Source organism: Stegodyphus dumicola, chromosome 8 (genome assembly GCF_044657685.1).
Source record: "Stegodyphus dumicola isolate Sdum_Otavi_A_Nest chromosome 8, ASM4465768v1".
In the NCBI taxonomy this organism is placed as follows: Eukaryota; Metazoa; Arthropoda; class Arachnida; order Araneae; family Eresidae; genus Stegodyphus; species Stegodyphus dumicola.
This window is the reverse complement of record NC_140775.1, coordinates 40,849,769-40,875,702: the sequence shown is the minus strand read 5'-3', so window position 1 is coordinate 40,875,702 and position 25,934 is coordinate 40,849,769. Positions and strand designations below refer to the sequence as shown.

The window sequence follows — 25,934 nt, the reverse complement described above, 5'->3', positions numbered from 1 at the left end:
TACACGAAAATTAATCACAAAGCACTTTGTTGAAGAAATTTCACTAATCAAAGGCACACTTCACAGAACACTTAAAAAACGCATAATTTCGGATCCGAGGAAAAGCACAGGGAAGATGCCACGCACTGTAACTGACCTTGACCCACTGTAGACGATGAAAAGTTAAACACGCATTAAATAATCCACAAGAGCTTTTTCCCACACAAAAAATCCTCTCAACTAAATAAATAACTGTGATATTTTGGCATCAAAGTTCAGGCGTAGTTTTTGCAGAATGGTAAGGCTAATCCAAATGAAGAGGCGAGTTGATTAATTTTTTAATGGTACAACTTTATTCCATAGCTTTTATTCAATTATCACTGTAGATCATTTATTCGTTACTAAATAAGGGTATTTAAACTTTAATGCGTCATAACTTATTCTAACAAAGAGAGCAAGCGCAGTAGCATAGACCCTAAAGCAACAGAGAGAGGAAAGCTTCTGATGCAAATTGGTGCGTATTCATTATTTATAGTAGCGGTTACGTAATAGGCTAGCAAATTCCAGGACAGGAAATGACAAATGATGACATAGTCATGTTGACCCTGATTGCAAATACACTATTCGCAAAGAATTAACATTTTAAATTTGGAAAAAAACAGTCCTAAAAAACTGTGCGTGAAAAAATTGCTTTAATTTAGAAGAGAAGATGTCATTACTGTAAGCATTTATAATGTTTAATAATAATGTTTTAATTAATAAATAATACTTATAAATAAATAATACTTATTTATTAATTAAAAATTAATAGCTAAAATACACTACGTTTTCTTCAGAGTTGTAGGTTTTATCCCCATGCATTTATTATTCAGGTTTAAAAAAGCTATAGCATTCATTTTCTTTTCTTCATCTGCGTACTAAATGAGAGAATTCTATTACTCTTTCTAAGATAGCTATAATAACAGATTTTTAAAGTTAGGTAAAAAGAAAAAAACTTAGTTTGGTGTAGTTTTGAATGTACAGTCAATTGCACTTAATTGGGACACATCGGGACCGGGCATTTTGTCCCAATTAAGCGAATTTCACAGTTTTTTAAATAAATTTATTTGGTTTTGGAAACTAAAGCCAATAACCGGTAATAAATTAAACAATACATATTTTTTCAATAATTTTAATAAATGTAAATTACAAATGGGAAAATTGTGTATTAATATTTATCTAAAATTAATATGAATCTAAAATTCTAAATTAAAATTACAAAAATTAGTCAAGTGTAGTCTGTTTTTTGTTTTTGTAGCATTTCTTTTCTACAAAATCAGCGCAGATATTCAGTGTAGATGCAGGGCTCCCTTCATTTTCTTCCTGCGTAAAATAACACTGTAACGTGGCAATACATTTATTTGCTTTCTGGTTAGTCACAGGCACATGTGACTCATCATCATCATCGTCATCTTCGTCTAATTTTCCATGTTTTGATTTAATACCTTCTACGATTGAATCCTCACAGTTTTCATTAATTTTTGAACTTATCTCTCTGGCTGTTGTGGAAGTTGTTAATAAATTTTCATCAATGTATTCTAATATGTAATTAACCAATTTCCCCACGATACAAAGTCTTAAAATTTTTTATTACCCCATGTTCATTGGTTGCATTAAAGATGTGGTATTAGGAGGAAGAAATTCCAGCTGTATATTTTGTAGATTGTCTAAATGAGGGTGTGCCACACAATTATCAACAATCAGCAAAATTTTTCTTTTTTTATGTTGTGAATTTCGGTCCCAACTGGTAAGCCAATTTCAAAAAATTTCAGGAGTCATCCACGCATTTTTGTTTGCATGGTACTCCACTGGTAAACCCTCCTTGCTCAACCCCTTAAGGCTTCGAGGTCTAGCACTTTTTCCTATGATCAGTAGCTTTTGTTTGTCAGTACCTAACATATTTGTACAGCATAACACAGTAATGCGGTCCATCGCCTTTTTATAACCAGTCAGTGCAATGTTTTTATAGCATAAGGAACCGTCTGGCGTAGCACGATAATAGAGGCCGGTTTCATCAGCATTGTAAATGTCATCAACACAAAAATTCTCTAAAAAAGTAAGAATTTTCGTAGTTTTCCACTGTTCGGAACTTTCCTTGTCAGCACTGCCCTTTTCACCGCGCACTTTTTAAAATTTAATGTTGTGACTTGTTTTCCACCGCGATAACCACCCGTAAGTTGCTTTGAAATCATTGCGGCCCAGTTTTTTAGCTAACTCCTTTGACTTCGCCTTCAATATCGGGCCGTTGATATTTACACCTCTGCCACTAACAATAGAAAACCATTGATCTAGTGCTTCTTCGACGTCTGGATCCTTCCCCTCGTGTTTCCTTTTGGATGTTCCTGCTTGTCCTTCTTGTAAAACCAATTCCTCACACAGTTGACTTTCTTGTCCGTAAGACACGCAATATGATAGATTTTGTTACTCCAGTTATCTCAGCGAGCCGCCGATAACTTGTATTAGGTAACTGGCTTTTTATTTTATCTAGCAAGGCAATTTTGTTAGAAAGTGTCAAATCATTTCTTGGCATTTGGGCAAGGGTTAAATTTTTGAATAAGTTTATGCACTGTTCACGCGCGATGTGTATTGTGAGTGAATAAATATGCAACAATCGAAACAGTCGTCACGAGGTGCAATGGTAACTGAATAAGAATGCCCTTGCGCTCGCCTGTGATGCAGCGCATACACAATCAGCTGTAAGGCAGCGCATGCGCAATAAACTGTAAGACAACGCTCCGTAACAAACTCGTAATATGTACTGTGATCTTAAATTTACTGTCCCAATTAAACATATAAATTTTCTATTGGCTTCTTAGTTTGGTATCTGTTCTTTGAGATTAGTCCCAATTAAACATATAAATTTTCTATTGGCTTCTTAGTTTGGTATCTGTTCTTTGAGATTAGTCCCAATTAAGCGGAATCGACTGTATATGTCATTTTTTTCTGCATCTAAAAAAGAGCAACTTGTGTTTGACTGCCCTTTAAATAGATAGTTTTATTCAAAATTTAATCTACTCTAAGATTGCTTTTTTGACCTAATTATAAATTTTAATTGGCTTGTTTCTCTTGCCATTTGATATAATAACAGGTATTGTAAAAATAATTGTCTAACTGACATTTATACACATACATTACATTACATTACATTACATTTAAATAAACACAAGATCATTGTCTGTTTGACAAAGCAACTTTGCTGGCAGTATCTAAAGAGAATTACTTAATGTTTCAAAAGAGGGGCAAATTAGGAAGTTATTTTTTATGCGAAATTATTTTGACGTTTTATACGATTATAAATTACTTAAAATGCTGAGCTAGCTTTGTTTTTTTACAAACTATCAATGCATTCTTGTTTTATGTTTACAGTTAGGACATTTAGCAATATTTGCATCGTCATTTTGCGAGTTCTATTTTAAAATCATTTGTATTTGATTTATTATCATCATTTTTGTTATCAGTCTCAAAATGAATTTTCTTCAAATTTAATTCATGTAGTCTTTCAAAAGCACTCTGCATTATTTTTCTATTCTCTGCATGGTATTGGATTTTTTCAGAATAGTTTCTTTTGCCGCAATCCAAGTAAACGATGTTTCATATCACCTTCACAAGCATAGAACATAGAAAATGTTCGCTGCAAATTCTTGCTTTCTTTCAGTCTTCGACATATGCATCCAATTTTTTCGCCAAAAGCGAATTGTCCTATGAAAAAATATGAAATACAATATCACCATCTTTCTCATTTCCATGAATTTTATGGTACTTTACTACAACGCAAGAAGGCATATTGCACAAACGATACTTTACAGCAATGGTCTGAAACTTAAATTGCGCATAGGCCAATGCACAATTTGAAAGTAGCTGATGGGCCGTAATAACAAAACAAAACAAATCTGATGTGTACACCACATGACTTCCTTGTGCGAAATAATAAATTATCCGCATATTTTCCTGCATTTGATTTAAACTTACTGAATTGAATTAAATCTGCTACGTTGATAGCGCATAAGCCACAATAGAATAAATGCACTCTTAAAAATTCACTATATTTATTTACCGTAGCTACACTCTGGCGCTAGGTTCACTTAATAGCGTTATATCTCATTCATATTAAAACTTGGAATGAAAAAAAAATTATATCATCTAGAAGAATTATCTAGTCGTTGTCACATGTCCCTTTCAAATACTATAATAAATCTAAGACGATGTATAAAAGAAATTAAACAAATAAAAAAGAAACGGTTTTTCGCTGACAATTCAGCGCCACTTACCTTATGAGCATGCCTTACTCGTAAACATTCTCCTCTGGCCGAGACAGACTGGCGACAACAGTTTCTGCTAATATGAAACACTTATAGCCTCAAATTTCATTGGAGATCTATTTCTCATTCAATTAATTTAGTTCTCACTTCGCGGCAAAAATACATAAAGACTCAAAATATCTTCATTAAACATTAAAAGATGTAGAAAAACATAAAACACCAAATAGGGTTAAAACAATTAAAAAAACAATTTTTACAATTAAAATTAAAGTTTTTCCTCAAAAACAAGTTGTTCGGCCAGCGGGCAAAAAAGCAAATTTTTCGGTTTACAAAACTAAAAGTTTCCTTTCTCAGCAAAAAGACGCTTAAGGTGCTATTATTATTCTGCTAAGATTCAAATGTAAACAAATATGGCTGTTGTGGTAAGAAAAATTAAGTTTAGCTGCACTTAAACAACTTTTAAATTGTTGATAGTTCTACAGCTATCACATGCAGATTAACTAAAGGCTTAAAAACCTTAACCGGAAGATAAGAACAACATAATTCAATCATTTTTTAAAGCCATCAAAATGGATATTTTCTTTGAAATATAGTACCCAAAATGTTTTGTGATTTCCTTTACTTCGTGCAAGGAATTAGAAAAAGGAATTATTTTTTTAACAAAACAAAATTTGATAATCAAATTAAAACCTTTTTTTACTAGATATATGTAAAAACATAGGAATAAAAATAGCGCAAAGAAAAATACCAAATTTATACTTATATTTTGCCTGACATTTAAAAGTTGGTATCTGGAAGAAATTTCTGTTGGTCACAATTTTTAATTCAAGCAGACAGCTTCATATTAAAATTTAAGAGCTAAATATTAAAATTTTCATATATTTATTCAAATTATAGTAATATATTGAACTACTAAGTATCTTACTTTTAATTTGGGACAAAACTTCAGAATAAATAATGACAACCTAGTCTCTTTTTTTGTAGTTATTAGAATTTTCAATGACGCAAAACAGAAAAAATAGTATTTGTATATTAATTTTTGTAAACATCTTTGCTTTTCACTATACCTTTCAGCTACACCAGCTCATGACTTTTCGATTGTTATCTTGGATGCAAACTACTAAAAAGTATCATAACAAATTGTGGATACTCATCAGCATTCTGATTATTTTAGTAGACTTAGTAGTTCAATATATTATTATAAATTCATTAATTTTCAACTACGGGGGAAAAAAACCTGTTCATATGTAAATGTACTAAAAAAATAAGCGAATATTCTAATTGCAAAAATTCGTAGCTTAAGATATTTATTGTTTGACAAGTAACTAATAAAAGTTAACCAAATTTGTATCTTAAAATCTTTGACAAGATTTATATCACAGAGTAAATTAATTAACTGTATTTCAAGGCTTTCGTAGGAGTTACGTTAATTTTGTTAATGAATATGATGTAAAACTGGACTCCAGAGCATTAAAATCTTAAACATTTTCTTCAAATTCTTGTCATAATAATGCTAATTAATTTACGGGAAATGTATTCACAGACAGCATAAAATTACTTCGAGGGCCTGTGGGCCGCCAGTTTGACTTTGGCACTGCTTTAGAAAACAATATATGCAATTAAAATTAATTTGGGCTGTACACATTGCTAATTTTAAACAGACGAAGTTAGATCAAATGCAACATAGTGACGTGAGACTACTTCCTGTTAACTCCCTGACGAGGATCGTGTTGGTGAGGAGTCACACAAAGGAATAAGCTAGGCCTTTTGTTTAACCCTGAGCAAATTCTAGAAAGTACTGGTCTAAGGGAAAGATCCTGAATTGCAAAAAATTACCGTATATACCCGCATATAAGTCGACCCCCCCCCACACACACACACACACTTCGACATAAAAAATTCGTAGAAAATAAGAAACCCGCGTACAAGTCAACCCCTCACTTCCGAAATCGATCGAGAAACTTCGAAACATTTTTTTTTAAGTACTACATTTATTCAAAATCATCTGAGAAAAAAAAGTAAATATACGATAAAAAATACCTTGGTAAATAAACAAAATCAAAATCCTTCAACGTCTGATTCATGGTCAGATTCGCCAAACATTTCATAGAACTCTTCTGTCGACATTGGCTCGTCATCATACATATTTTCAGTCTCGAACTCTGTATTGTTACAATCACTACTATAGCCTTCGTCGTCATTTTCACTTTCAAAAACAGCATCGTCTTCCGTGCCGTCTAGTTCGTTGCTAATACAACATTTTTTTAATGATTTTACAATCATTTCAGAGGGTATTTCGTTTCAAACATCTTTAACCCACTGAGCAATTAATGTAATATCGGGCTTTTTAATGTTGCCTCCGATTGTAAATGTTGGTCGACTGGAACTAATCCACTCTGCCCAATATTTTCTAACATTTACTTTGAAAGGCTGATTGTGGCAGACATCTAGGGGTTGACTGACGGATGTCAATCCTCCCGGAATTACGGAATCCAAAACGCAGAATAATTGGGGAAAAATGATCGTATATAGTAACCTTCTAGAATTTGTTCCGGAAAAGATTCACGTACGTAAAATCTATCTACATTTCCCCTTTTTTAAAAGTTAAAAGAAATATTCAAAACTGTTCAGTTATTGCGTGGGCTATTTTTTTTTAATTTTGACGTGTACGCCTGTTAATAAAAGTATTTCATGAATGAACAATAACTATTATAAAGACTTATACGTACGTAAAAACTATCTGCATTTCTCTTTCCTTGGCGTGTTGGTGAAACTTTTTTATTGATCGGTTGTTCGGGGCCGAAAATTCTTTGGTTTAATCGAAACTTACTCTAGTTAAAGTATGAAACTCTGTGATTAGTTCGTCACATAATTTAAGTCATGAAATTACTTCAAGTGACTTATTTTATAAGTCGTCCAATTTAAGTGCGGGAAGAAAACAACTGCATTATATAAAGAAATTTTTGAACTTCCAATTCTTTTAATTTTTTTATGGCCCCGCGTATAAGTCGACCCCCCACTTTGAAGTCTTTTTTTTTTTTGTATACGGTAATTAAAGGTTGCGTGTTCGCGAAAAGCAAAGCCATCGTATTTTATTTATATTGAATTGTATCGTAATGTTTTGCATTGAATTTTTAAACTATTTTCAAATATGTCATATTTATATTGAATTGTATCGTGATGTTTTGCATTGAATTTTTAAACTATTTTCAAATATGTCAATGTATTGTTAATTACCTACGATGAGAAGAATGAATGCACATAATACATTATTCATAAATGGTATAAATTGTATATCTTCTAAGTTTTATATGAAAAGAAAATTTTAAACATTTTCTATTCAAAAATTATTATTGAATCATATTTATTGGAAATACTGCATAATATTTGTGAATTTGTTAATCCACAAGATGAAAATAAGCTGGACTTACTGGCATCAAGAGGGCCATTTTATGAAAAATTGAGGACTTTTATGCTTATAAATTATTTATTATTATTATTTTTCCATGTAAAATTTAGTTAAATGTTTAATTATAAATCATTGTAAAATTGTGTAATTCAAAAACTTTACAATTCTTTGAGAAAAGATCATGATCTATGATAGGACGTAGTTAAAGCTTGTAAGCTATGTCCTGGATGTTTATTCATGTCTTTCCTCATACTTCCTGCTTCACTAATCTGCTAATGCTTTGCTCATCCGGCCTCTTGTTTTGAGGGGAGGGGAGATGAAAAATATAAAAAAATACAATGGCTTTGCTTTTCACGAACACGCAAACTTTAATTAACTTTCTGCAATTTGGGATCTTTCCCCTAGACCAGTACCTTCTAGAATTTGCTAGCCTATTACCTAACCGCTACTATAAATAACAAATAGGCGCCATTTTGCGTCAGAAGCTTTCCTCTCTCTGTGCCTTTAGGGTCTACGCTACTGCACTTGCTCTCTTTGTTAGAATAAGTTAATAAAATATCTACAGTGATAATTGAATAAAAGCTATGGGATAAAGATGTACCATTAAAAAATTAATCAACTTGCTTCTTCATTTGGATTAGCCTTACTACTGTTGATAATTGTTTGATCGCGTATAAAAAAACAGGTGAATTATTTTTTCTGATTTAAGAAAATCTTAATTTTATTTAATTCTGAATTATTATTTTAATGCTTTAATTTTGGGAAAAAACAGATGCTTTTAAGAATATTATTTAGCTTCATATAAAACTTAGAAGCTATACAATTTGTATTTCCGTGTATTAAGCTGCTGAAAAATTACCGGTAAAGACATAACATGAAAATTTAGAACCAGTTTTTCGCAAAGACCAAAAAGTGAAATTCATAAGAAATAAATTTCATAAAATCCTATAAATGTTAAAAAAAAAGTTTATAAATGTTAAAACTAAAATACTTGTTACTTATGATTTTTTTTCCATCAAAAAGTGGTTCTAAATTTCTTATATATATATATATATATAAGTAAAGACATAAAGTATATATTATATATATGTACATATATATACATATAAGCAAATAATTATGCTTACTTGGAAGTAAGATGAAACACTCTCTATTTAATTATTTAGTTATTGTTAATTGATGGTAGATTGGTTTATCCTCTTGATAAGTCGATTAATCTGCGATCAATGACATTAGCTGCTACTTTTTCAATACTTAAAATTTGGTTTTGGTATTTTTGCGATTAAAGATTTTTCTTAGCAGATTTTTTTAAACAAGGAGATTGAAATTACTTTTTAAAATACTAATTTAAATTGACTAAAATTTTTTTCGTTCATGGTTTTAAATTGAATTTGTGTTCCTTGGAAATGGTATATAGAAAGTTTTTTTATTATAAATTATTATGAATTATATCTATAAATAATTCATACATAAATTTATATATATGTGTGTGTGTATGTGCTTGTGAAATTCATTTTTTGTTTAAAAGTTTTTAAAATATTTGTGATAGATTGTGTATTACCATACACTGAATGTTTTCATGTATCATTTTGATAGATATACCTCTAATCGTATAACCAAAGATGTGGTTGCCTTTCATGCTGGTGACTTCAATGAATTAGTCGAAAAATTGCAGTTAGATTTGCATGAGCCTCCAGTATCTCAGGTATGATTTCATGGTTATCCTTGGCATTAAAATAAATTTAAAATGTCTTTTATGTAAATTTATTTTGCTCTGTGTATTTATATAGTGGTAAAGTTTTTCAATAATTTGTAATTTATTAACTATTCATGTATCTCCCAGTATTCGTGTTTAGGAACATGTATAGAATATTAAGTTTTTTTTTTTAATACATATATACTTCTTCATGATGTTTTATTAACTATTAAAGTTCAACTGAGTTTATTTTTTTAATTAAAAAATATGGCATTCATATTTATTGTGGTAACAGATATTTTAGGATATACCTTTTAAAGTAGAACCCATGGAAGGGAACATATTATGTGTGTACAGGTGTTAGTTTTCAGTTATTCTTTAAACTCTGTGCATTTTGAAACATTTTAACACTCAGTTATAATTTCATGAATATCAGTTTTTAATATATGATATGGTTATCTGCAGTGCAGAATCTGTATTTTTAATTATCATTTTTATTTAAAGTATATAAAAGTGGTAGTAAATTAAAATAGTATTCTGATACTGAGTTAAAATTTTATATTTTTCACCTTCATTGTTGCATTTCAGGTTTTACTAGTTGATGATAAGTAATGCTTTTGCCAGAATGATTTGGTAAAAATCCAAAATGAGTGTGTTTCAAGAATATTTTTGTACATAATCACTGAATATATGTATGTGAAAGAGAGGAGGTACATTGTAAATGAATAATACAATGTATTATTACAGTATTTATTATTGATCATGTCTCACCAAGTGTCACACTGGGGAACAGCCGCCTTACATACACAAAAAACAGGCATGCTTGGTATGTTTGTATTGCAGGCCAAGGAGGAAGCAGACCATTTTAAGGACAACACAAATGTATTGATCTCATGTGATATTGCAACAAACTAGTAGCTTATAGTAGTTAGGAGAGGAGACTGCGATACCAACTGTACCGAGTTCGAATCCTGGAGAAGGCATGGATATCATAAAGTAATGGTGGCTGCTTGTTAAGTGCCTTCATAATAAAATGACCACCACTTCTAACCTTAATAGTGGCGAAAGCCTAAAAATGACTCTTACCTGCCATTTCCGGGCTGTTTAAGCACAAACAGAACTAATGAACAGCACAAATTAACAGAGGCAGACATAAGAAAAGGTTTCAGTTCGCACACATATACACACACACACACACACACACACATATATATATATATATATACAGTATCACAGGTGTAACCAAACTATTCTAGACAAGACCTGTAGCTGTTTTCCTACAACATTATTTATACACCGTCAATCAGGTGGTTTATGTCAGCCAGTGGGAGAGTAGTATTACATCCTATGATCTGCATTCGATGCCATGGACAGTGGTCACATTCTCATAAAGTGTAGAGAAAAAACTTGGTTATGGTAGAAGAAACCTAACTATAGTTTTGGAATCAGCATGCCTCTATAACAGCTAAAATCAAACTCGACGGTATTTGTGTTAGATTGTTCCCAGTACGTATATTGTATGACTAATAATAGCAGTTTGGTATTGTCTAGGAAGGTGCTGCCGGTAGTATCTGGTGGTGTATGCAAAACTTTACACCCCTGTATCCTTCATACACACCCCTCACAATGAAAAAAAAAAAAAGGAAAATTCCCTACAGAAACATATGAGTACAAATTAAGTATGAAACATGTTTAGTTTATTGAATAAAAACATGAATTGTTGTGGTATGTAAAGCAATAAACCTACAAGATCAATACCAAAAAATTCAAAAATAATTCAAATGAAAATCCAATAGTTTGTTATTGTCAAGAAAATTATTTGCCAGTTTCACCTTATGTAATTATATGTAAATTAACAAATAAACTTTCAGTTTTTATATAAACATAAATGTTAAATATTTTTGGCATACATATGTATCATCAAAACTTCAAGTATTTCTGTAGAATGCCACGTCATCTGTTTTCAGTAATATATCAAATTATACATATATAAAAAATCTGGATTAAATGATAGTTATATAATGGTAAGTGATTGGTGGGAATACAAATGGAATACAGTCAAAAGTCTTTAATCCGGACTCGTCGGGACTTCGGCAATTCCGGCTTATCGATTTTTCCGGATTATAGATCATCAGTTTAAATCGTGTAAGATAGCATGCAGAAATTCTAAAATTAAAAATATGAAACCGTAATTTATGAAATAAAGAACAATTATGATCTAAAGGGTATCAAAATTTACAAAAAAAAGCTTAATATTTATTTGTTTACTTTATTAAACATTTCTTTCAATGTAAGTTGTTTAAGTTGCTTCGTTTTATGTGATAATACTTTCTCTTTAATTCTATAAACAGACATAATTTTTTTGTTTAGTTACAATGTTCCGCTGTTCAAGTCCCGTTAATTGCTGTGCCGAGAATACCGACTAACTTGTCAATCGGAATTTTTTCGTTTTCACTAACCTCTCTGTCACATTCTTCATGTCTTTATCCATTTTTTGCAGCAATTCCACTTTTTGTTTGATGGACATCGAAACATACTTTCATTTTGTACGATCCTTTGGGAGCTCCAGATTCGGAAATTCTATTTGACATAATCGAAAGTTCAAGTTTACTTTTATAGTATTGCTCTTACAGTCTGCAAAAAATAACAAGCCAGATACAATTTGAAAATTAAGGAACAACGCAATCATCAACATTAACTGAAATAGATAACTGAACATTAACTGAAATTATACCGTTCGTTATACATAAAACGTGAACGCGAAAACGTATTCTGCGCTTGCGCACACACAAATGCGCAGTCGTAAGAGGTCTTACGCGCAGTGGCGCATGCGCAGAAAGTTTTTAGCTTTGAGGTCCGGATTATGGGTGTCCGAATTAACGACTTTTGACTGTAACTCTTTTAATATGCATGGTTACAAAGGTCAGTATAGACTTCTGAATTAAATTCTGAAGCATTTGCACAAACATCCTATCAAATAATCATTAAGTGCCATAGTTGTATAGGAAATGTAAGCAACTTAATTTTGTCGCAGAAAATAGCTTTAAGCACTGTGTAATGCATTTTTTTAATCCTATTTAAACTTCTTTTAAAAATCTCTTGTGAAGGTGTTGATAATTTTAAAATATGTGAAATTTCTCATTTGTTATTGCCTCTGATTTTTATGAGTTATTTAAGAAATCTGAATTTTTAGTTAAGAATTTGTATTGTGATATTTTAGTATTTAAAATTTTAAGCAAATTTAAAATCAGCCACCCCTCTTTTTTTTTTTTTTTTTTTTTTTAGTGCGTACAATGGGTGGAAGATGCAAAACTGAATCAGCTGCATCGTGATGGAATACGCTATGCTCGTATTCAACTGTGTGATAATGATATTTATTTTTTACCACGAAATATTATACACCAGTTCAGAACTGTAAGTGCAGTGACTAGTATAGCTTGGCATGTTAGATTAGCACAGTATTACATTCCTCCAAGTGATAATGTGAGTGATGCAAATGCTTCACAGCCTAAAGATAAGAAATCAAAACTTGACAGCTGTGAAGTTTCGAGTTCTAAGAAGAGAAATAACTCTGGAACATCCAGTAAAGTTCATGTTAAGCATGAGATGTCTAAGAATGCTGAAAGGAATCAAGTGGGTGATTTTAACTCTAAACATATAAAACAGGAACCAGTTAATGATTATACTAAAAATTCTGCGAAAGGTACTGATGTTGAAAGTGCTTTAGAGAGTTCAAAAAAGTGTCTGGATGTTAAACCAGTTCTAGCTGGCAGAAATGATATTGGAAGTGGTTGTATGCCCAAGAAAAAATCTCAGCATTCAAGCAAAAACGGGAACTCGTTATTGCAGAAAGAATCAAAAAGTAGTACTTCATTAAAAGAGAATAATATAAAAAAGGAAGCAACTATAAATAAGCAGTTGGAGGAAAGTGCAAAAATCAATCTAAAATCAGAGGATGGTAAACTTGAAAAAGCTAATAAAGTTAAGTCTGAAAGAAGTTCTTTGCCTGTTGAAAAGAAAAATGGAGCCATTGAAATAAAGACTTCCAAGAGTTCTAGTAAGTATGATGACAGAGCTCACATAAAACACCTAAAAAAAGAAAAAAGAAAGCATGCAGAAGATCATAAACATAGTCCAAACAAATGTGCTAAAATAATTCCGTTATCAGAAGTGCCTTCCAGCACTGTAAATTCTTCTCCTGAAAAAAGTACCATACCTCGGGTTAAAAGTTCATCTGAAAGAAAATCTAGAAGCAGACATCACTTCTCAAAAGAAGATCAACAAGATCTGGAATCTGCTGTTGTGGATTGTGTAGCTCGCTTAGTAAATACAGTTAGAGACCAGTTAGATGCTTTATCGACCAAAAAGAAAAATCCCACCGAGGCCGTCCGTTCAAATCGAGCTGCCTCTATTGTTTCAAAGGATAAAAACTCAAAAGGAGAGGTATCAGAACTACAAGCACATAGTTCTGTGAAAAGTGAGCACAAAACTTGTATATTGAATGAAGAACTTGGAAGTGTTTCTGGAGATGCAAATGACAAGGGTATTTCCACTTCAGTGTGTCACCAGTAAGATTTTATTAATTTGAGCGATTGCTTCTTGATAAGGCCATGTATTTGAAAAATTACTATAAAAACTCCTTTGTATATAGTTTGTACATAAAATCATATCTAATAGATATGTAATTAGTTTTGGAATTTATCTGCAGACAAAAATGAGATTTTAATAGAGGGAGTACTTTTGTTACGGCTTCATTTTTATGGACTATCCACCTTTGTATTATAAGCATTTTGTCAGAATGCTTGTATAGATATAGCAATGTATGTCATTGTAATTTACCTGTATGTATATAGATTGTTCTGATACAGAGTGTGAAATATTTCCCAACACTGTCTATGCATGAATAATGCTTTAACCTTACAAATCAAGGTTACCTAGTTCATTATTGTTGTTTACCATAAAAACATGGCACTCTGGTAGTGTTTTCTCTTACAATTGTTTTATGTAGTCTGTACAGCAATCAGTTTTTGTTTGTATTGAAATGCGAGATTTGTATAGTGTAGTTTTTATCATTTGTGATAAATTTATATATGTACAAAATTTGCTTTTTTAATGTTTTTTATTATTGTGTTATTAAGTCCATATTGAGACAAAATCTTCGATTTTATAGAAGTATACATGTGTGTAGTTTATTTGAGATGAGAAACCCTAAAATCATATATTCTTAAAAAGCATTACAACATTGTATAGGTATTATTGGGAAAATAGGGAAGAATTCTTAAGTTAATACTAGTTTAACATGCAAGAACTTTTTTTTTTCTTTTTTGGCAGTTTTATATATATATATACATACATACATACATATATTTATTCACATGACTTACTTCTTAAGGTTGAATTTTTGGTTTGTAATATTTTCAGAACCTTGTTATAAGAAGGTATATCTATGCAATTTTTAAACATGTCAATAAAGCTGATATCATATTTGTGGTATACTCATTAACATCTGTATCAAAGATCTATTTATTGACCTGCTTGTTTTATGGAAAGTATCATAATAAAATCTGCATATGAGAAATGTGCCGAGTGAAAATTGTGTACCACTGCCGAATCACCTTCATTTGTGCATTTATCATTCTCACATTTGTAGTATTAAATTTCTTTCACGTTTCAAAATTTTATTTGTATCCTAGTATTCCAGGATTAGTAGTATTTATTTATACTCATTTATTTTTATTTTGAATTGCCCTTCATAAGAACTTTATATGCATTTTTAGTTTGTTAATATGTTCATTTACTTTTAAAATGCAAATATTTTCTTTCAAAATTTACTACAGCATTTTATTGATTTCAGATGTAATGTATTTCATGTGCTTATGCTTTTATATATATAATATGCCTTATATGTCCTTTCCTTTATACAGATTTTTCCAAATTTAAATTCTTAGAATTTTAACAGTTTCATTACTGCTGCATAAATTTTTAATTTCTCATCCAATATATTTCACGATGGCTTCTTGTTTTAGTCTATCTATGCACTATTGGCAGCAAGTTTGTTGTCCTTAAACAGTAATTAATCCATATTTCTCTGTTCAGTAATGTTATTAATATGTTTTCACATTTAATTGCTTTTAGTGTATTGAAATATTATAGAATGTGGTTTTAAAATGGGATCTTAAATGATTCTTATTATAAATAACTTCTTGTATGTATAATTCCTATACATAAAATTTACTAGTTTTTGCAACAATGATTTATATGTAAATACAGTCAAACCTGGATATTCATATGCTGGATATAGGGCTTTTTTAAACGTAAGAAAATTTAATCAAAATTATACTTAATAATTATTACTATTGTATGTAATGAACCTTTGTTAAATCAGATTATTTACAAAATATTTATGTGCATTAAGCAATGATTACAATCAAGAGAAGAAAAATGATTGTACCTTACATGCACAAAATATAAGTAAAAAGTTTAGTCATGCAGTCACATCTGATTTGCTTAATTAAACTAATTAGGTTATTTATTGGACTCCTTGATGAAATATTAATTCTGTGCGAGTTACCTCCTTTCCATGAGAAAATATTTGTCTGGAAAAATAGGCATGTTAAAGTCAGCTGAATCAGTTTAACTTTTGTATTTGTTTTCTGAGAAATTTCTATTCTTTTAAAACAACTTTCAGGAGTATGTTGGAAGAAATTAAAGGTGACAAAAGAATAACATGTAAAATTAAAAAAATTGTACTAAGAATATTTATGCATGTTCCAGTTAGCATATTATGTTTTACAGATGTTGAATAAATTATTACCAAAAAATATATGAATAGGTACAGTAAATTTATCCCAAGCTGAAAAAAGAAATTGAGCTCATCGTTCAATCCTGTTAAAATTTATTGAAATGAAAAATAGTTGAAGGTTACCGAGTCTGAAGCTTCTAAATATAACAGTAGAATCATATTCTAATATCCATGATAATATTATAAAAATTTTAATTGAAATATTTTTACTGTCATATAGAAAGGATTTCGGGAGTAAAATTCCTTTATTATGACAGGAATAGATCAAATTAATAGATTCTCAACTTGAAACTTTAAAAAATGAGAGAGAAGATATTTTGTATCTTTTATTCTCTTTTAATTTTATTTCATTTGGAGATGGAGATTCTTCCCCTCTTTGTGAAAATACATGTTTTATGGTATTAAAAAAATAATAAATCAAATTGCTGTTTTGAAATTATTTCATTCTTTTCTGGTCTAACAACTTTAATCACAGCATAGTATTATAAGCAGTTTTACGTGATCTGTGTTAACTGTTAAAGGAAGCTCAGTTGAATACTGTGAGGTAGTATAAATGAATGCGTACTTTCACAATATCCAGTTCAAACAGACAGAAAAAGAATCCTTCATTAGCTGAAATTAATCCCTTCCTTCAAAGAACATTTATTATTATGTTTAGCATTATTATTTATAAAAGTAAATAAAAAAAGTTCTTTATATTTGATATTTTTAAATCATTATAAAATTAGCTTAAAACTAAGTTGATAGATAAATTCTGTTATAATGTTTTAAAATAATCAATTTTTGTGAATTACCAAGGTTTGATTGTAATTATCTTATACTGTTAGTTGCTGCTTCATTTTAATTGATTGGAAATTAATATATTATTTCCAGGAATTCATTATTTCTGTAAATATATCTGAAGAATTTTAAATGGTTTACTCTCTGAAATGTTTAGAGGAATTGTTTTAATTACTTTTCATTTGAGTAGTATCGAAAAACAATGTTTTTATGAGTGATTCTTTATCATGTGTAAGCAAGTAAATTTAGAATTATAGCTCCCACAAAATCGAAGTTCTTTTCCTTTTTTGTGTATTTAAATAGTAAGTAATCTGCACTTATTTTTAAAAACTCAAGAGCTGTGTGATGTGCTATGAAGTTAGTGCATTCAGGTACATAATTTAAATTTAAAATGCCTAGCTAAATGTATTTCCCATCTTCCTGGAGCCTTAAATGCAGAAACCTTTTTTTTTTTTTTTTTTTTTTTTTTTTTTTTTTTTTTTTTTTTGTTTGTTTGTTTGTTTCTTTATTCCTGTAATATTTCTTAACAAATATTAAGATTGGTTACATTTTTTTGTTGTTGTTTTTGTTTTTGAAGTAAGAATTGTTTACACTGAGCTTGAAATAGCTTTCTTGTTTATAAAGTTTGGCAGAACGTTGCAAAAGTTTGGAGTTTTTTATATTTGTGATACTAAAAGGTTTATTAATTGCACTTTTTTTTTTCTGAATTTCTATATTCTGTCTTCTGTTCCATTCAAAAATTTGAACAAAATTTTGTATTGTACTTTTCTTATAGCTGATTTTATTGTTGACTAAATATTTCTGTATGCTTTTGAATTCATACTGTATGAAAAAATAGGAATGTTGTTACTGTATATAAAAGGAAAGATACTTTATAAAAAGAATTACATTTTTAAGAAAAGGTTTCTTCAGAATATATGCAATAAAGCTAATGACTCTCAGAGTGTTATTTTTTTCTCCACATCCAACTAATGTTTCAGACACTGAATACATAACAAAGTGGAAAAAAAATATTTAACCACTTGCCTGATTATCCCGAGTTATCTCGGGTTCGTATATATTGCAGTTAATTATTATCCCGAGAAAACTCCGGCGAAGCAGAATTTAATAGTACGATTTCTTTTATCATGGTTTTACTCGGTCTGGAGGAAATGAAAGGAAATAATATTTAGGCAGATTATTAGGAATTAGGATCACAATATTAGGAATAATATTGTGATGATTGGCAGTTTGCCAAATTTTGTTGGTTACACGGTTCTTTTGGAGGGATTGGTCGAGTGTTTCCCCATTGTACAGTATACGTTGGCTTGTGGATTAGTAATGTATAAAGAAGAATGCATGCGTTGGAAAAAAATAAAATAATGGCGATGATGGAAGATAACGAAAGCGATGATTTTTCAGATAGTGATTATGAAGAGGTGGGGAAAAAAATCAAAATAAATAAATAAATAAATAAAATCCAAGGAGACGGTGTACTCTGTGCTCCCGTGAAAGAGATTCCAGCGGTAAGCCAGTAAGAAAAAAGACCAGATACCATTGTAGAATGTCAGGTATCACTCTGTGTTGTCCCTTGTTTCAAAAACTATCATACAAAGATTAATATTTAACTTTTTTTCGTTTGCCCGAGATAACTCGGGATAGTAAACTAATATTAAAAATAAATGCTTTTACACCTTCAAAAAATTAAAAAATCAACTTAAAACCTACATATTTTGATTTGTTTCGTTTTGTTGTATATAATAATAAAATAAAAAATGTGATGATTTTTTGCAATTTTTTTCAAAAAAAATTTGTAAGGGAAGCGGTTAATTTGCATTTCTTCCCAGCCCATCATCATACAGTTGCAACTTCCTTGATGGAAGAATGGGGCTTCCAAGTGCTCCGACTCAACATTACTTGATGCTGTCATTAATGCCTTAATTTGCTATTTGAAAAGAGACTTTCTGAAATACAGAGGGCATCTCTGAGTGAAATGACACAAATCAGTTCAGTTAACTGGGCACTATATCAGTGGTCATTTGGGGGGGGGGTAATTTATTTCTTATGGGCCAAAATAATAACTTCTAAGAATTGATATGAAAGAATGTTCACTTTGTTGGGTTCTTTTGAATGCATACCATAAATATACTTAGTTTATTTTATGGAGTGATGAAATACTGAAATTAATCATGGTATATTTAGAATGCACTTTTAAATTTTAGTTGCAAAATGATATATTACAGTCAAAGCCAGAAATCTTGCATTAGAAGAGAAAAGTATGTGTGGCATAGATACACTCATCTGATTAATGTTTTTACCCACAGCATTATGTACAGTGAATATTTTGGTAATTTCGTGAGTTCATTTATTTTGTTAACTTTACTGCTCATTGTTGTGCAAACTTTGAGTTAAGTTGCAAAATAAAATCATTTATCTACCTTTGTCTAGTCTTATCGCCAAGTCTCGAAGGATTTATTCTCTGTTTTTTAAATCTCTCATTTTCATACTTAAATTCAAAATATAAACACAGGCACTGTATATAACATGGTAATTAGGTAATGAATAAAATGAAGCTGGAGTTGTAATCAAACAAATTGATAGGAAAATGAATTACTGCAGATGATAAAAAATTGGGTGGGGGAGGTTTCCACATCTCCTTTATTCAAGATTATGTAGTAATTGTTAAAACAGTTTTCAAACATTATCTACAGAATCTCTAAACCCTACTTTTTTTGAGTCAAAGTACATTAATATTATATACATTTCATGAGAAAATAAAAATTGTCATTTTTTTATAATTTTACTCAAGTCCACTTCGTACTTTAAATTACAATACAAAATATGATTTAATTAATTATGTATTTAATGTTATGGTACACATAATATTTTGATTTGTGGAACTCCCAAGATTCTGCAAAACACAATTTGAAGACCACTGCTTTAAAATCATAAATTACAAATTTCTTAACAGCCTGGATTAAGTTTTGTGATTGTTGGCACAAAAAAGTTATTAATTCATATGTAATTATATGGCTAATTAAAATGACTTTTCTAGTATTAATAAATAATTTTATTTACAAAAAGTTTAAAATAATGTAAAGTACAACAATATATACTAGTTTTTCAGTCAGTATCAACAAGAACTTTCAAACTGAGTCATAAGCATGTTTTAAGATTTAATAAGGAATAATGAATCTTCAAGAAAATTTCAGTTTCAAAATCTTGATCAAAGTCTGCCTTCCTTTTCATGCAATCTTGATGCAAAATAAGTAACAATGACATTTTAGAACTTCTATAACAAAACATTCGATGCAGCCTCTCGCATAATCTTCTGTACCCCATTTGAATTTTTTTGGATGAAAATTTTACAACTACAGTAAAATAAAAGTACAGATATTTATAATTCAGTATATTTAAGCTGCAATTATTAGAATTGCTTAAATTTTCATATTTGATATAAAGTATATAAACACTAATTTTATAGCAATGTTAAAACATTTAGTAGTCCTTTCCCTTCAAATAGGTGAGTAATTGTGGAAAGTGTGTACTGTATCTGTATTCAGCATTTTGAAATCTACAAGAAACATTCACAGAAGTTTATGTGGTTACAAGTGGCCGAGCTGTACGGTAACTAAACATTTTAGTTCGAACAGAGTTCAAATTCCAAGGAATGGGCTGGCTGCTTGGGCCCCTTTGTAATTTCCCCCATATGTAACAAAGATACAAGTTAGCTTGCCATAAAACTAAAACCATAGAAGTTATTGGAAAAAGAAAAAAAATTATATGCAGTATTAATGATAATTATTTTTTAGAAGTCCATAAATCTCAGATATATTAACATTAAAAAAAATTTTTTTTGATACATCATTGCAACAAACTGTTTTATAAAATTTCTATTCAAAATAACTTTGGAACTTCAATATTTCATTGTGTTCAGAAATAAAATTTCTATTTAAATCCAAAGAATTCTATTTTTATTTGTTTATTTATATGTATATAGATTTTTATTATGAACTAAAGTTGTGAAAAGCTTTTTCAAACTAAATGAATTTTAAGAATCATGAACTTTCAAGTCATGGAGTAATTAACAAAAGATATGCGTGTTCCACCACAACATATATATGCGCTGCACGGCTTGCCCATTTAATGCCCTCTATTTAAGGCAGAAGTTGTGGCTTGCAGAGCTTAACACTCCATGCTAGGTGTGGAACGAAGAAGTTACGAGGAACTGGCCGTCCTGCTTCCACTCCAGATGGCTATAGCCACTAATCAATGGAACAGCACAAGCTGCTCTTTTGGACGGTAGGAACCAGTTCCGTGTATTTTATACCATCAGAGTCATGACTATTAGAATGTCAGCATTTACGACCCCGGAGTGGGACAATTGTTGAGTAAACAATTAAAAACATATCAATTTTAGAGTTAACAACTTGAATGCCTCAAAAAGTTATTCACAAACATTCATCGTTGGCATCGTTCACTTTTGGAATGTATAGTTGCAGTGGTATATTTATAATACAGTCAAAAGTCGTTAATCGGGACTTCGGCGATTCCGTATTAGAGATCATCAGTTTAAATCTGGTAAGATGGCATGCAGAAATTAAAAATATGAAACCGTAATTTATGAAATAAAGAACAATTATGATCTAAAGGGTATCAAAATTTACAAAAAAAAAAAAAGCTTAATATTTATTTGTTTACTTTATTAAACATTTCTTTCAATGTAAGTTGTTTCGTTTTCAGTAACCTCTGTATCACTTTCTTCTTTATCGGAAGCAAATTATAATGACGAGGAGTTTGATTTAAATCATATCAAAGACGGAGTACATCGAGATGAAATACTACATTTAGTAAGGAATTACAAGCCAAATAAAATAAAAACATCTGCCCTGAAGATAAGGATAGTGCTGACAGATTAACTTCCAATTAATTGCTCGCCACGGCGTTTCCCCCTGCCGCAGAGCGGCGTGAAATTGATAAACAGATTCGGAATGGTTAGAGAAACGAAGGAGGATATGCCTTTGTCCATTTTTTGCAGCAATTCACTTTTTGTTTAATGGACTTCGAAACATACTTTCGCTTTGTAGATCCTTTACATATTAGTAAATATATATCGGAAATTCTATTTGACATAATCGAAAGTTCAAGCTTACTTTTATAAAATTGCTCTAAACAGTCTGCAAAAAATAATAAGCCAGATCTAATTCAAAGATTAAGGAACAACACGATCTGCAACATTAACTGAATTAGATAATTTTAGCTTAGCTTATACCGTCCGTTATACATTGAATGCGCAAGCGTAAACGTATTATGCGCACATGCGCATTCACAGCCGTAAAGGTCTTACGCGCATGCGCAGGAAGTTTGTAGCTTTGAGGTCCGGATTATAGATCATTATGGATTATGGATGTCCGAATTAACGACTTTTGACTGTATAGCAATTTGCTGGAAAATGTAAAAGGTAATCTCTAATTTATTACCTTTTTATGTGATGACAATGTTTTTTTTATTTATAACTCATTGAAATTTTCATCCCTGTAACTTTAAAATGAAATAGCAACCTTTAAAATTATTTCAGTAAAATTAAATATATATATATATTACATTAAATAATATTAATTTAATGTAATATATATATATATTTAATCCGTCCCTCCTTATAGGGAAAATAATTACCCTAAGCATTCTCAAATATATGTCAAGTAAATGTATTGCAACCCACATCATTATGCAGTCAAAATAGCCAAGGAGAAAATATTATTTCATCAATATAGGGTATTTTACAACAGAAAAAGATATCAGATATAAGCTGAAAAATCTTCACATTCCACAGTTCTGTTAATAACAGCTCACAATAAATATATTGAGAGAATCCTAGTAAATAAATTAGAATTATATACTTATGCAATTTAACTATTGATTGCAAAACATGAAAATAACTGCAGAATTATGATCACAGCAGAGTTAGCTATTTGTCCCTGTCATTATTCAAATGCGTTGAGAGCATTCTCATGTCAGAGTGATTGCAAGCGATCAGATAATTTGGGAACTTTATCTGACCCTTTAATAGAAGCATTTTACGACCCTTTCGATGCATATATATTACAAAAGAGTCAATAAATTATTTTTTTATGAATGATGAGTTGTTAGTGGCATCTACTTAGGAATTATGTTAGTATACAAAATGCATTCTGGAGAACATTCTGCTCGCAAGTTATTCATGATTCTTTCTCTCATCCTACAGTCTTATTTAAAGCTGAAAATTGTGAACAGATGATGTATAATGACTGGCTTTGGATCTTCCTGTCCTCTGAGAAAATTCTGATATACGTTCTGGGTCTCTAGCTTGAGGCATCAGAACTACTGGTTGCAAAGCTAATGATTTGCGAGAAGCTAAGGATTGTGTATCCGCCAGGAAAGCACTGTTGACCTCACCTAAAAAGAAAAAGAAAAAAATTATTATTATTATTATTTAATAAAATTATTTTAATTATTATTTTTCAGTTATTTTAATAAAATGTTAGATGCAATATTTTAAATTTTGATCTAGGGTTGTATTATTAACTAATATTTTTTGCTGTTATTTTCTGTAGGAAAGAGTTATATGATAACAAGAAGTCAAGGTAAGAAATAAGACGTTGGTTGAGTGCCAATAAAAAGACATCATGCTTTTTATCACCCCTTAGCTTTACTTTCATTAATTTTCGAAAAGGAAAACAACTACTATGCGCACGTTTCATTTAGATAGAATATCTTATTCTATTGGTTGCTGTAGCTTCTCAGGGAATGTGTTACTTTTTCTTTTTATTTCATTTTAAATTATAACTTTTTTTTCTCTTTTTATATTTATTTAACATTAAAATATGTGCCTATTCAAGAGATGCAATTGCCGGATTTATCTTGATACGTTTTAGAGGTTTTGGATCTAGTAAGCATTTATAATTAATGATTATAAAACATTTTAAACTTTAATAATGAATTAATAAATTACTTCCTTTACAATAATGAAAAAAAAAATTAAACATGTAATTATTGAGGGTGTTTAGACATTTTTAAAATGATTTCGGACCGTTTAATTAATGCTTAAAATGTAGAATATTTTTTTAAATGCTCGATCTGATAGACTTTTTTCTGAATTTTATCGTAATTTTTATAATAAGAAGGGTTTTCGTAAAATTTTCAGGGGTATTGATTTCCATTTTTCTTCCACTACTTTCCAAAGTCCATTAATCGCGATGAGTTTATGCTGAGAAAGAGCCATGGAGGTAGTAAGTAAGAGGAGAGGGTCTAATTGGTTTGCCCCATTCATTGCTTTGAAGCAGTGGCGATCCATTTGTGGAGGCCGAAATATTCAGTGACTTACTATTTAAGAACAATGGGTTTTGACATAATAGGATGTAAACATTTTGTAATTATGTCGTAAATATACGTATAAATGCATATCTTTTCTTTTTCTGCAATATTTCAGTGCTCTAAGTATTTGAAAAGAATGCATTTTTAAACAACATTTCATTCTGAACGGAATTAAACGCTATACTTTTCCCAGAACAATTTTATTTGAATGAAATATTTTCACGAGTTTTCGTTAATTATATTAAAAAAAAAAAATTAAGGTAATTCGATTTTATTCGGTTAAGGATTACAAAAATTAAGATCAAAGTTTATTGTATTATTTGTGGTACCCCCTTTCCATGATTACGAGGATCTTTTTGTGGTGCCCCCTATCCTTGATGCCTTAAGCACGTGTTTATTTTCCTTAACGATTAATCCAACTCTTGGTAAGAGAACTGCACCATCTCTGCATTGACATAAATTTTAATTCTCAAAAACGAACGCTATCTGTTGCCAATATAAAGATAGCTTAAATTCTCTTCCCTTCATATTGGCTATTTGTTATGTTTTAAGAAATCTGATAAATTCCGTTGTTTAACAATTATTCTTTAAAATTTTGGCAGTGTAAGAAGATCTGCAAACTTAAAATTCAGAACCATTCTTGAAGAGACAAACCTGAACCCAATTCACAATAGAACATCTGTCATTCCTTATACCGGAAGCAGGTGAGAAAAATGAGAATGCTACCTTGCGGAGAAACGATTTTCCGTTTCCTACCAACCATGACATTCTAAAGCATCGCAAAATGTGTGGGGGGGAAGCAATTTACGTATTCCCTTTTCTTTTGTTGCTTGAATTTATTGGTTGTTAAGAAAAGTATATTATAGTCACTTTCGAATTTTAACTTCTATTTAAATAAAATACAACTTACTTAACCTAAATTCCTAAGTTATATCGAAGACAATGGGCATTTTTTTAACAGTTCTTCAATATTTTATTAGATATCCTGTATTTTTTCGATTTCTGTTTTATTTTTGACGGGACTTGTAATATTACATATTTAAAAAAAATATATAATAATATATAATAAATAGAAGCGAATTATAAAACGTGATTTTCTAAGAAATAACATTTACCTAATCTTCGTATTTTAGTAAAAATTCCTTTCCAAGAATAAAATATTTAACTCAAAAATTCACATTTTATCTTTAGAGCTGGAAAATCGTCTCACAGAAGTAAATGGGACTTTACTCAAAAAATAATTTAAAATAAATGCAACAAATGAACTTTGGATATCGTTTTGCTACGAAACATAATTATAGGATAATAGGAAGTATCTTAAAAATCGTCTGCTTAAATTTTTCAGTAAAGTTTTCTCAGAATTTATGTTATTTAAAATTTTACAGTCATGACTTCTTGAAAAGCATGTGTGACCAGTTATTTGACAGTTTGTTCTTAATTTGTAAAATGCATTTGTAAAGTTGCTGAAATGCTTCATTTAAAGAATTTATGAGATTCTGGCAAGTTAAACTATTATTCAAGCATTACAGAATCTAGATAGGCTGAATGCTAGCTCTAAAGACAAAAATGAAAGAAAATTTGGGAGACCAACCAATATATTCTACGGAATGCAATGCTTTATTGTCTCAGATAATTTAA

At 30.2% G+C, this 25,934-nt stretch overlaps 2 protein-coding genes across 3 annotated transcripts in view; one reads left to right on the top strand and one right to left on the bottom strand.

Moving 5' to 3' along the window:
* Positions 1-17,905, top strand: part of LOC118196939 (uncharacterized) — a 65,289-nt gene extending 47,384 nt beyond the window's left edge. For both annotated transcript variants that reach the window (XM_035368413.2, XM_035368419.2), the window contains exons 6-7: positions 9,283-9,391; positions 12,668-17,905. In XM_035368413.2, the coding sequence (XP_035224304.1) occupies positions 9,283-9,391; positions 12,668-13,954 (1,396 nt within the window). In that variant the 3' untranslated portion in view covers positions 13,955-17,905. The remainder of the gene's footprint in view (positions 1-9,282; positions 9,392-12,667) is intronic.
* Positions 17,906-19,990: 2,085 nt separating this feature from the next.
* The window catches only part of Tmhs (Tetraspan membrane protein in hair cell stereocilia), a 40,065-nt gene continuing 34,121 nt past the window's right edge, over positions 19,991-25,934 (bottom strand). Inside the window, exon 3 of the mRNA XM_035368442.2 lies at positions 19,991-23,378. Coding sequence (XP_035224333.1) covers positions 23,194-23,378 — 185 coding nt within the window. The 3' untranslated portion in view covers positions 19,991-23,193. The remainder of the gene's footprint in view (positions 23,379-25,934) is intronic.